Here is a 12,508-nt window from a genome sequence, read left to right on the forward strand (position 1 = left end):
TAACCTTTGCTCCTCAAAGGTTACATGGCAATATGTAATGAGCAAAAAGGTCAACATAAACGTCTCAACATGCTGGACGATTGAACTAACGCTATATGCGATTAGCCGGAAGGCTTTTGTTTATTTATTTCGTTTTTAAAACCCATGAGCTTTCAATTTTGTAATTTACTCCTAGTGTAAAGGAACAAACTACATGTGTAATCTCAAACTATTCATGGTACTTTTGTCAAGACTATTAACTCACAAAAAGTCTGCGTGTGTGTATTCGTTAGTACAGTTTACTTCAAACATCATGCAAGAAAACCATTATTACATTAGTATACATATATCTATAGCATATATATAGATAGCAATCAAGGAATATATCCAAGATTTCAACCCTTCCATGGTAGTTAACAAGAAAACCAGATCATGAGGATTAATTAATATAAGGTACATTAAGGGACAACAAAACAATCTTTCAAAACTCTGAAAAATCAGTATCCCATTTCTCATCATCATCATCTTCATCCGGTAACATGAATCTTACCCTTGGCCCATGTTGTAACCGTGTTTTATCAGGCCGATTCTTTTTCAAGCATGGCTTCAAACAACCATCTCTACTAGCACTGGTATCCTTCCCGCACCCTTTTTTTCGCGTAGGAAAACAACCAGAACTAGAAGCAGTAAGAGCTTGATCATCATAATCATAACCCCCCATCTTTGATTACAACGTGTCGGTTAATTTGTTTCTTGTATTTAATATTATCAACCGGGACAATCTGGTGGAAGAACGAAGTGTCCACATTCTTCTTATGTTGAGTGTTTTCAGGTGTTGGTTTATTACTAGACACATTATGATCTGGTGTGTTGTGACGGCTGCAACGGGAGCCTCTAGATTTAACCAAACGATAGACCGTATAGTAAGGAACAATGAAAAAGACTTTGCCCGGTCTCAAAACTGACTCGGGCTTAACCACAATGGACGGGTTCCTGAAAAAGTTTGGTCGAGTTATACAGTGTCTTGGGTATTTTTCCATGATTTGAGATACTTTTATCGGGTGTTTGTAGAGTTCAACTCTACCACCAGCGCGTATAAGCTTTAGCAGTTCGGTTTCTTTAGTAGCTTTCCCCATATTTTTAGGTGTGAAACTGTGAAAGTAGAAGGGAGAAGGAGGAAAAGAGGAAGAATGGGAGAAATTTGATCTCCTTGTATGGTGAAAGTGCTCTTATATGACAAACTTGGGTGGCTGATTTTACTATGTTGATGATCATTGAACCAATCGAAGGATTTTTGTCTTGTAAACATCGGTTCTAGTGATGTCTTTTAAACGTTATTGGTGATAATATTACAAATTTGTGGAGAAGTTCATATTATCATGTGTCAGGTTAGACGTGCACAAAAAAACCGGTTCCGGAACCTAACTGGTGGAACCGAACCGGAACCGGTTCCAGTTCCAACCCGGTTGGAACAATACCCGGTTTGGGTATTTTTGTACCCGAAAATCGTACCCGGTTCTCCTATTTATATGTCAGTACCAGTTCCAACCCGGTTCCTACCCAGTTCTTAATTGGAACCGGTTTGGTTCGTACCCGGAATAACCGGTTCCGACGGGTTTTTTTGAAGGGTCAAACAAAAGTCAAACTAGCCGTTGGAACCGGTTCCAACGGTAATATAGCCGTTGGAACCGGTTTTTTTTAGACACCAATTAGCCGTTGGAACCGGTTCCAACGGTAATATAGCCGTTGGAACCGGTTTTTGAGACAATAGATCCGTTGGAACCGGTTCCAACGGTAATATAGCCGTTGGAACCGGTTTTTGGGCCAAACCTATATATAACTTGTTTCCATTACTTGTTTCACCACCAAACTCAAAAACAAACTACAATACTACTCCTTTAGCAAACCCGTTCCTTTACCCGACCATCCAACTAAATATTATTATGACACCCATCAAAAAAACTAACAACAAGGCTAAGAAGAGTGTTTTTGTTGCCCCCGTTCCTGTTACGGAGGACCCAAGGGTTGTTCCGGGAATACTTATTTTTGGGTTGTAGAGCCGGACGACTCTCCCACTTCCGTTTTTTTAGCTTCCAATCTTCTTTTCTCTCGACAATACTTATTCGTATGTTTTCGTAATGTCGAGTTGGACGCTGCTTTAAGAAACTTCGAGCAATATTTGCAACGTGCCAACTCATGTGAGCCGGTCATGAGACAAAAATCGTAATGAACCCAAACATCGGGGCATCTTGTTGTTTCGATCACCATAACAACGTCATCATTGGTTGCCATTTGTTGTCGGTTTAAGGTTAATTGTGGTTTGGAGTATGTTTTATAGTTTTGGGAGTGGTTTAACAAGTACACAAACAAACCTTGCTATTTATAGAAAGAAGATAACCTATTTATAGTTAAAAAACCGGTTCCAACGGTCAAAAACGGCTATATAGCCGTTGGAACCGGTTCCTAACGGCTATAATGTTTAAATTTCAAAAAAAACCGGTGGAACCGGTTTTTACGTAAAAACCGGTTCCGGTTCCACCCTACCCGGTTCCTAAAAGTTTGCATTTCTGGGCATCGGTTCGGGTCGGGAACCGAACCGGTTCCTGACTGGAACCGGTGTCATTTTGTACCCGGGGTGAAAAAAACCGGTTCCGAACCGGTTCGGGTTTTCAAGGTGAACCCAAATTGTGCACGTCTATGTCAGGTGACTAGTCACGTCTGCAGACATTTGTGTGTTTCTTATCCATCGCTTTTGGTCAAAATGTTGCCATTGTTTCAAATTAATAGGTAATTCGTTACTTAGAAGTTAGAAATATTGATTAAAAAGTTATAGTATAAGAAAATATATATCATCTCCGATCTATGCTTAAGTTCTCTTATTAAGACAAGGTGACTGATTTTACTATGTTGATGATTCATTGAACCAATCGAATGATGTTCTGTCTTGTAAACCTTGATTTTAGTTTTTTGTCTTCCAAACGTTGCCTCAAGATATTAAGACACGTTAACTTGCGATATTCAGTTTTTTTTTTCAACCCAAACCAACACATATAATTGAATTCAGATTATTTATTTACATATAAATTAGCCCGAACTCTCGAACGCTAATTCAAATTTGAATTCACTTTCAAAAAATCCAAATTCAAGAATTACCCAACCTGCCTTTTTTACCACTTCTAGTTCCATACAAGAATACAAATAGAACTTAAAGTCCTTGAACCCACAAAACCGGATTTGTAAGACTAGCAATACTCGGATTCATACAGAATTTGTCAGCTTCTTTGTCGTCTAAACGAATGCAAGCGGCATGATTCTTCCAACAATCTTGATGTCATAAAACAATAATACTTTCAGTTAAACATATTTGGGAGCGGTCTAACTGCCATGAACGCATCAACCATCTGCAACAAACCAAAACGGTACACAATGATTTTTTTAAATACAATATTATCAAAACACGAGTTCATGTACAAATACCTCATCAGTCACGGCTGCCCTTGCAGCCCGGTGTCTTTCCACCAATACTGTTAAAACGTCGATTAGTTTCTTCTTAACTTCACCTGTAAGCATGCGTCCCGAACCATATTCCTAAATAGAAAATAAAAGAATATTATTAATCTATGAAGTTGAACAAATTTTATATATTTATAAAAATATAAAGGCGTTGATAAATAGCTTTCTTACCTTCCTAATATGTTCAAGTTCTTCATCGTCCTCCAAGAAGAAACTAAGGTATTTGAAAGGTATATCCACCTACACAAAATAAATATTTATAAAAGTTACTTGGATAAACAAACTTAAAATCAATCTTTAAATCAAACAGGTTGAACTGAAGTAGCCCAAAGTGAATTCAAATGCGTATAATATTTTAAAATTATTTTATACCAAAATTTATGTTATTACTGGAATTATATAGTTTTTTTAATCATGTTTAACATGTCAACTGGTTTTATAAAATAAAAAGTAGATAACAAAGTGTTTATACGTCAGCCCAACCCACGTTAAATAATTAACTCGTATTGACCAGAACTCATTAGTATACCTCAAGATTTGCTCCATACTTCCTATGATTCTCAACAGAATCTTGCCCACCCGAGAAAGCATATCTGTTTACCTGTAAAAGTACATTTCTATAATCATCTTACCATTACTAGTAAATGAATCAAACAATAAAATAATATATATGAATAAAACACCTTGGTCTTAATCTCCTTTGGAGAGTCGGTAATATAAATTGCAGAATTTGGATCACCGGCATTCATTTTGCCTGACACCCCCTGAAACATTTAACAAAAGTAATCATATCATTAACATTTGGCGGACATAATCTATAAATGCATGCAAATTGAAAACATGAAAGCTACAGCATGAACTTAATGTACCTGAAGAGCTGGAAAGAATGATGACTCAATTAAAGCAGGCTTGTTATAACCTAACCGAGGAGCTACATCACGTGTCATCCGGAAATAAGGATCCTGAGGCAATCACCAAACCAAACTCAAATTAGACTATCGAATTTATGGTATAAAAGTTTTCCATCTTTTAAAACAACTTCTACCGAGTTAAATGATTAAATAATAACTCAGATGTTTGTATATAACTCATCAATAATATAATCAACTAAAGGTGGCAATTTTTGACACTTATTAACGGGTCGAAGTTTGTGTGTGTGTGTGTGTGTGTGTGTGTGTGTGTGTGTGGAGAAGAAGGGGGGTTGTTGAACCTGATCGATTGCGCATGGAATCAAGCAGCGAAGTTTTGCCAGAAAACAGGTGTGTAAATGAACCTGGAAATGATGGAACAGCCTGCAGAAAAAAAACATGTTAACATACCTTTTAAAAAGACAATTTTTAAAATACTTTTTTTCTAAAAGTTAAGAGAATGAATAATTATAGTTGCCTGATGTATAAGATTATAAGCCAAAAAATGGAAATACTAACCTGAACTGGTGGAAAACTGATCTTCCCAATATGATCTTCACCGGTGAAACCGAATATACCAACAACCTGCATAACTCCATCAAAGAACCTTGTTAGTATTAAAAGTCTTCAAAAAACGGCATTTTAGATACATTAAAATAGCAGGATTATAATTGTTTCACTAGATATAATCACCTTATTGTATGTGACACATTTTGCAACCCTCACCATGTTCTCATAGAAGGCACTGCACAAAAGATCCTCACATCATAAACTTATAATACACTATCATACAACTATAGAAGATTCCGATGCTATTAGATAATGATAAAAGAATTTGAGTTATATGCAAAGTATATATAAATCATATTTATGAAAAAATACAATTATCTTTTAACTAAAAATCATTATGCATGCTACTTACCCTCCAACAAAATCAAAATCTGAGAAGATGAAGGTCCTTGAAACATCAAACCCACAAGCAATAATGTCTTTAGCGTTCTCACGAGCAAGTCTCTTGCTTTCTTCAACTGTAAGATTCCTCCACATGCATTTTTCATCATCTGTTAGTTGTATCACAAGTGGGACCTTGAAAGCCTCTTGCAAATACCTGCAAAGTGTTACAATACATATAAGTTTAAACTCATTTACTTAAGATTCAAAGATTAGTATTATTTAGGTTAAACGTACTTGGTGAACATGAAAGGAATAAGATGGCCCAAATGCAAGGCTTCAGAAGACGGGCCCCTGCCTGTGTAAAGATAGAACTTTTCACCGCGTTCATAAGCATCCAGAATCTCATTGAAGTCCCAGTTGTTCAATATACATGAATATATCCAAAGTGATTAAATTTTCAGATACAAATACTAGTACCAGATAGCTTGAGTCACATAATCATATCATATTTAATTTTGACGTTATTTTACTAATCTCGTGAAAATAACGTTAAAAGTGGCGGAAGGTTAATCAGGCATCATGTGGTGGCGTTGATAGCCGAAAGACAAGGGTACATGCACCAATCGGCGGGTGTCCCGATGGTTGAGTGTCATGTGCCTTATGTCCAAGGCTTGATGCAAAACTACTATCGAGCCGGGGATCTCACCGGAAGCAGCCTCTCTATCCCCATGGGGTAGAGGTAAGGCTGTCTACATCTTACCCTCCTCAGACCCTGCCATAGCTTTGCTATTGGTGGGATATACCGAGTACGATGATGATGATATCATATTTAATTATCAACACTATATTCACTTGCTATCACAAAGTATCAATCTTAAAACATCAAAGTTGCATTCTTGAAGGTAGGAAGGCTCATTTTGACTCAAAATAGGTTGAGCACGGGTCGTTTCGAGCTCTTTTTCTAAAACTTGTGAGTTGTTTTTTTGAAGCTTGAGCTCAAATCGAGCCCGTTTATTATTTTTTAATGAATTTATATACATTTTGAATACTTTTATATAGTTTGAGAAAAACCTTAACGAGCCTAAGCTCGAGCTCGCATGAAGTATTTTAAACGCACGTTATACAGTGTGAAATTAATATATAGAAGTCCAAAAGAGTTAAAACTTGATGATGATAGGCTAAACAATGATACAAGGCTGGAACTCGGGCTTGGGCTCCGGTCGAGTTAAAACACAATATAAATAATCTGGGCATTAACCTAATAAATAAATAAATGCTTAAATAAAATAGAGTAAAGTGTAATTAAATGAATACCCGTGAGCAAAGAATACGTTACGGCGGAGGAAGATGTGAGGAGAGCGTGAAGTGAGGCGAAAAACTCGATCAACGAAGGACTGATCGAGCCTTTGACAGCCGAACTGGTCGATGAGTTTGTCGTAATCGATCTTGTTTTTCGAAGATACTTCCCATGGATTCACCACTTGTTCTTCATGCTCTGTTTTCCTACCGTTCTCCTTCTCCATTGATTTTGAATAATAATAAGCAATTGTTTGTATATTTTGGTGTGGTAAAAAATAAACCCAATGTAGACGATGAAGTTGTTATTTAAAGGTAAAACCCTATGCGTAACTTTTTAATTATATTTATTTATTATTATTATTATTATTAGTGGGCTTAACTTGATGGGTCTAATCTAACACTCTAACCATGAGGCGGTGGTTATTTTTTACATGCTCTTGTCTCGTAGACTCGTACTCAAAATTAACAAAATCCAATATATAATTTGAATTTGGGTTTAGTGCGTTAACTAGAAACGGGTGCTCGCGTGATACGACGGATATTTGAAAAAAATCCTAGTAATCATATAACAATTATGGTCGGGTGCTTATGGTTCAAATATAAACTCTTGAAACCGGTCATTAGTTTGGTTTCACTGCTTGGTCGGGTGTTTATCCAAACCAGTATTCAAATTCGAATATAACCGAACCGACCCAATTATTCACTTTATATTATGAACTTCTTTATTTAAAAATATTTATTTATTGTTTTTTAATGTTTGGGTGTTAATGAACAACCATGGTCTGACTAATATTATATATATATATATCAAAAACTAACTTTGGCTTCTCTCACGGATTTCACTATTCATGACGTTAGTTCTTCTATATGTTACACGTGGTAGGCTGACTAACCACTATTTGTTCTTATCATAGCTATGTTATTATCATTATGTGACCTGTCTCTCTCTATTTGTCAACTCATCGGCTGTTTATCAATCTATATACCCTTCTCTCTCTCTCTCTCTCTCTCTCTCTCTCTCTCTCTCTTTTCCCCAACCTTCACTATGTGTTTCGCTCTCTATATACCGGTTTTTTGTACCATTGTTGTACAATATTTAGTATACCATAAAGTTTGAACAAGAGGAAAATGAACATGCAAACTAATGTGTAACAGTAAATTCTTTAGAAAGATAACAGGTTTTGTTGTGTGCACTCATGTTGCATTTGGTTAGCGGAGAGATAGATGACATTTATATTGTCATACTAGATAATGGGGACATTAAGTAAATAACCAAGGATTCGCAAGTTGTGTATACAAAATGTTGTGGCAAATCATTAGCAACTCTACGACATTCAACTTTAGCACGGGAAGGAGAGACGATAGAATGGCGATGGTATAATAAGTTATCACCCAAAAACACACAACACCCAGAAGTGGATCTACGAGTATTCAAACAACCTCCTAAACCAATGTCAGAAACTTATAATATGCTATGAGATGAGATGTGGTTGATATGTATGGTCATAGTCCAAGAACCCATGATAGAAGGTAATTTAGTCTTATTTTTTTAAAAAACTATACATTTCCCTTACCAAATTTACAACTAAACAGTAAACACCATGTCAATATACAAAGGGTTCCATTCAAATTTCATTTTCAATTCCCTCAATAAAAATTCCATGAATCAGACAGCCCCTTAAACAAACACTAGATTCTCATGCCATTAAGATCACCTCACGGACCGTCCTCGACTCATCCTTAGGCATGAGCTCGTTACAAATTTCAGCATCAGGATGATTATGATATCACAATTCATTGACCAAACAACAATATAAAGGATTATCATGAGACAAACTGAGATAAAGAGAGATAAAGATGTAACAACCAAAAGATATAATGGTTCAAACATCCAAGTATAAGTCAACAGTAACAACAAAGCAAAATAATAAAAGTACACTATTTATTCATAGACCCTGTTTATCAACTTTCAGACACAAAACAGACAAACCGAATCAAATCGAAACCCGAGACCCAACTTCCTTCCAAATCTTCACCCACTCAACCATATTACCTGCAGCATTAGCAAGCTCGGGATGTGACCCCTTCTTTATAGCAGCAGCCATTTCCACCACACACGCCTCAACGGTAACCGCATCTTCTGACAACTTCAATGTCTGAAAAAAAGGAACCAATTCTTCCATCAATTTAACCCCTTGCCACTCTTTCTTCAAACTATCAATCGCACTCCCTCGTTCGTTCCTCCAAACATATGGGACCCCAGTTTTCACACCCAGCTTCAGATGATCACAGACCACTTTCACTACAAGCCCACACCACACATCCTCCATTGTCTCCCACCTAACCTTCCCTTCTTTCGCAAGCTTCAAAGCCGGCACAATCGCGGGCCCCACTGCCTCACGGTCAAACGCTATGTTGACCCCACTCATGGGCATCAATGACCCCTTGGGTACGGTCAGAACTGCATCAACGTATCTATCATTTCTCAAGTCGGGCTTTAAAGATTGAGTCGGTGCATCGAAGTCTGCTAAATTAAGCCAAAGACCGCATGAAAGAACACATGGGACCCCAGTTCGTAGGCTAAACGGGTAACCGCGAACAAAGTCAGATCCTTTCCTATACGGGTCGTAAAGGGTGTTAAAAAAGAAAGGTGTTGCGGGTGTTTTAAGGTTAACAATGTGTTGGGTGACTATATCTACTAAATCACCATTGTTGTCTTTAGCGGGAGTGCAATCGTCATCAATTGATATTATGTACTTTTTCTTGGATACAAGGTAGCCAAAATACCGACACGCATATCCGGAAAACATGGACGTGTTAGAAGGGGGTATTAGCTTCTCTATGTCGGATTTGGTATAGGCGTCAAAATCAAAGCCCTTTGGGATCTTAAGTTCATCTTTGAGTTCGGGATCTTGCACGATTATTAAATGGAATCGGGAAAAAACGGGCCTCCAAGATTCCAAGAAAGATGTGAGGTCGGAATTGAACGCAGCAATCACGATGTCAACCTCGTTTTTATCAATGGTAACTTGAGACATATTGTGATGTACACGAATTAACAAGCTTTTGGTCGAGGAAAAGAACGAGGTCCAACAGTGTTCGGTTTTAGAATTTGTCTGAGCACCCTGTCATACATGTTTCAAATGTTAAAAGGTAGGCTTGCAAACATACCAAATGAACTATTCCGTTTAACTTTAACCGAACAAACGATTGAACATTAACAATTAAACAAACAAGGTTTTCCTGTTCGTTTTTGTTCGTTAACATATTGTACATGTTCCTTTGCTAACAATATAAACAAACGGTTCATGAATATAAACAAAAAACCAAAACCGAACATAGATGAACGAACACAACCAAGCAAAACCAGTTTTAAGTAATGTGTAAAACAATGTGGTATGTCTAAAACGTTAATAAAACTAAATACCTTGTAACAGGCCAAACAATTTAGAAAGAGTATGTTAACGAACGAACTTAAAAAAACATTAGCAATAGAACATTAATGAGAATGAACGAAGGAACACAACAAACTTAAATAAATGAATGGAAAACAACGAACTAATATGGCCAAACCTAATAAAATGTTAAAATGAACAAACAAGGCATATATTCATGCCCGTCCGTTTAACCGTTCATGTTCATAAGGTTATTAAGTAAACAAATATAAAAAACTCCTGCAGAACAGTTCACTGAACGTTCGGTTCGTTTACGGACTCACAGGCCTATAAAAGGCAAATGGGATTGAAGTAGGACTTACTAGTGGGTAGAACAGGGGTCAAACTAAGCTTGATATTAAGTGCTTGGATCAAAGAAATGATTTCTTCCTTCCCGGTTGCAATAAAAATCTTCACAATCCTCTCGGTTAGTTTCCCAGCCTTGAGGGTTCTCTGAAAATAAGAAGTCATATGTTTTGAGGGTACAGTTCCATCTAAATCATACTTTAAATGCCAGTTGAAAACTGTAGTATTGACATTTATTTGTTGGAAAACTTTAGTATACGATTAATTACCATTAAAATAAATTGATTGTAGTGTTTTCAGTCAACAGGATTCTCAAACCTTGCATTTATTAAAAAGTACACTTTGCAAAGAGTCAAATATTGTTAAATGATGTGCGAAAACAGGTGCATAGTATTCAAGTTAACCAATTAGTTTCCTCTAAATTTGATTTCTCGTATTGCTATGTTCGCTTTTATCTGTCTCCTGTTATGAAGTATCGAAAGTTGTATTTAATTGATATTGACCGGAAAAAAATACAATAACAGAGAAAAGCTTTTATGTTGTATAAATCAAAAACTGAAAGAAAAAGGTGTTAAATACGATATGCGAACACATAGTTTAGAATGTTATTTTGGGGATTGTGCTTATAAATATGAACTGTAGGGTTTATGATAAGTGGAGGATGTAAAACATAGACATATTGAATTAGGCAAAAGTAATATAAAACAAAGGGATGTATGATTTTAGAATTGATCATGAAACCAGGGGCATTTCTATCTGTGTGTTTCTAATGAATAATTAGGATTTGAATAATCAAAATCAGATAATTAGTTCCGGTATTGAAACTTAATACTCCAAATCTGATGCAGAAAACACAAATAGAAATGCCTATAGTTTTATGATCAATACTCAACAACACCTTGCAATTAACAATATTATGCATAAGCGTATACAATCCCCTAAAATCGGTGTTGGCAGGCATATTAATTAGGTTTTAGGTCAATTAATCTGAATGATAACCATAAAACACAAAATCCTGCCTCTATTTCAATAATTTAGTGAGTAATTTCAATGAAAAGCAACAATCAGATAGTTGATAACAACAAGTAACAGATAAGGAACATAATCAATCAAGTAGGTCAAAAGGTAATGAATAAAGTTGATCGATGATTACTACGAGATCTATAAACCTAGAATCATATAAGTACAAGTAAAATTATACATACCAGGAAGAGATCGATGAGGATGTGTTCAGGAAGGAAAGAGAGATCTGAGATGTTGTGGAGATTCAGAACAGCAGCGTCAATGGCCAGTGAAAGCAGAGAAGGTGGATTCATTCATTCATCACAACACACAATATTATTATTATTATTATTATTATTATTATTTCTCGTAATCCCCAATCTTCAATTCTATTTTACCTTATTTTTTGGCTACGTTTTCTTTTCCCCAGTTACAAGAAATGAAGAAATTCATTACTAGCCGACTTTTCGATAACCGGGCTGCCTCCTTTAATAATTTCTCCACCGTCAACAACGAAACTTTTAAGCAGGCTACCGGCTAAATTCACTACGATTTAACCAACTTTATTTTTAAAACTCGTTTTCAATTTATTCGTTATAGCAACCGAAAGAAAAAACCTATGAACTATGATCGTAATATAACCAAAAAAAATATCAAAACGTGTTTGTTGCGTTGTTTTTTATGTAACGTTCAAACTCACGCTACCCAACTTTTGTTTGCTACAGCAGGTACTAGACAAAAAATATAACGTGTTCGGTTAATTGGTTGGATAAATATCTTTACTGATTAAATAAAAATATGATCTATTCATACTATTAAAACAAGGAGCAATTTTCACATGTCACCATTTTAGGGTGTCCACATAGGATGTCACCTCATTGCCATGTCACTCATTACCTTTCTTAAGCATGCCAACTCATCAACTAACATATATTTAAACCATAATATTTCTTAATTTTTTACCTCATTCAACTTTTTCTCTCTTTCACCTATTAATATATTCCGGCGAATATCATTCAAGATTTATATCAATTTTCCGGTAAGTTTGTATTTTATAATAAACGTCCGATTGTTTATCTATTTATTTCTGGCAACCTTATTATTTTTTCCGGTTATTGTTTCTTCTAACCTTTTTATGTTTATTCTCATTGCTAACTGATTTTATTAAAATCA

General features: G+C 35.9%; 1 protein-coding gene and 2 pseudogenes across 2 annotated transcripts; all 3 read right to left on the minus strand.

The window, feature by feature from the left end:
• Window positions 1–3,130: 3,130 nt before the first annotated feature.
• LOC143541712 (tryptophan--tRNA ligase, cytoplasmic-like) lies at window positions 3,131–6,817 on the minus strand (annotated as a pseudogene). The gene is made up of 12 exons (XR_013136800.1): window positions 6,610–6,817; window positions 5,589–5,709; window positions 5,323–5,508; window positions 5,094–5,145; window positions 4,920–4,985; window positions 4,703–4,784; window positions 4,362–4,454; window positions 4,176–4,256; window positions 4,022–4,093; window positions 3,664–3,732; window positions 3,457–3,567; window positions 3,131–3,380 (listed from the first exon to the last, which is right to left on the minus strand). The product of XR_013136800.1 is annotated as a tryptophan--tRNA ligase, cytoplasmic-like (transcript).
• A 1,653-nt stretch (window positions 6,818–8,470) lies between these two features.
• LOC143541724 (putative UDP-arabinopyranose mutase 5 pseudogene) lies at window positions 8,471–9,631 on the minus strand (annotated as a pseudogene).
• LOC143541725 (uncharacterized) lies at window positions 9,528–11,744 on the minus strand. Its single transcript, XM_077034467.1, has 3 exons — window positions 11,539–11,744; window positions 10,351–10,480; window positions 9,528–9,718 (listed from the first exon to the last, which is right to left on the minus strand). Exons 1-3 carry the CDS (start codon window positions 11,647–11,649, stop codon window positions 9,699–9,701), a joined length of 261 nt encoding a protein of 86 aa, XP_076890582.1. The 5' UTR covers window positions 11,650–11,744; the 3' UTR covers window positions 9,528–9,698.
• Between the last annotated feature and the right edge of the window lie 764 nt (window positions 11,745–12,508).

Source organism: Bidens hawaiensis, unplaced genomic scaffold (assembly GCF_021521415.1).
Source record: "Bidens hawaiensis isolate Kalapana, Puna unplaced genomic scaffold, B.hawaiensis_p1.1 tig00012643_1, whole genome shotgun sequence".
Classification (NCBI taxonomy): domain Eukaryota; kingdom Viridiplantae; phylum Streptophyta; class Magnoliopsida; order Asterales; family Asteraceae; genus Bidens; species Bidens hawaiensis.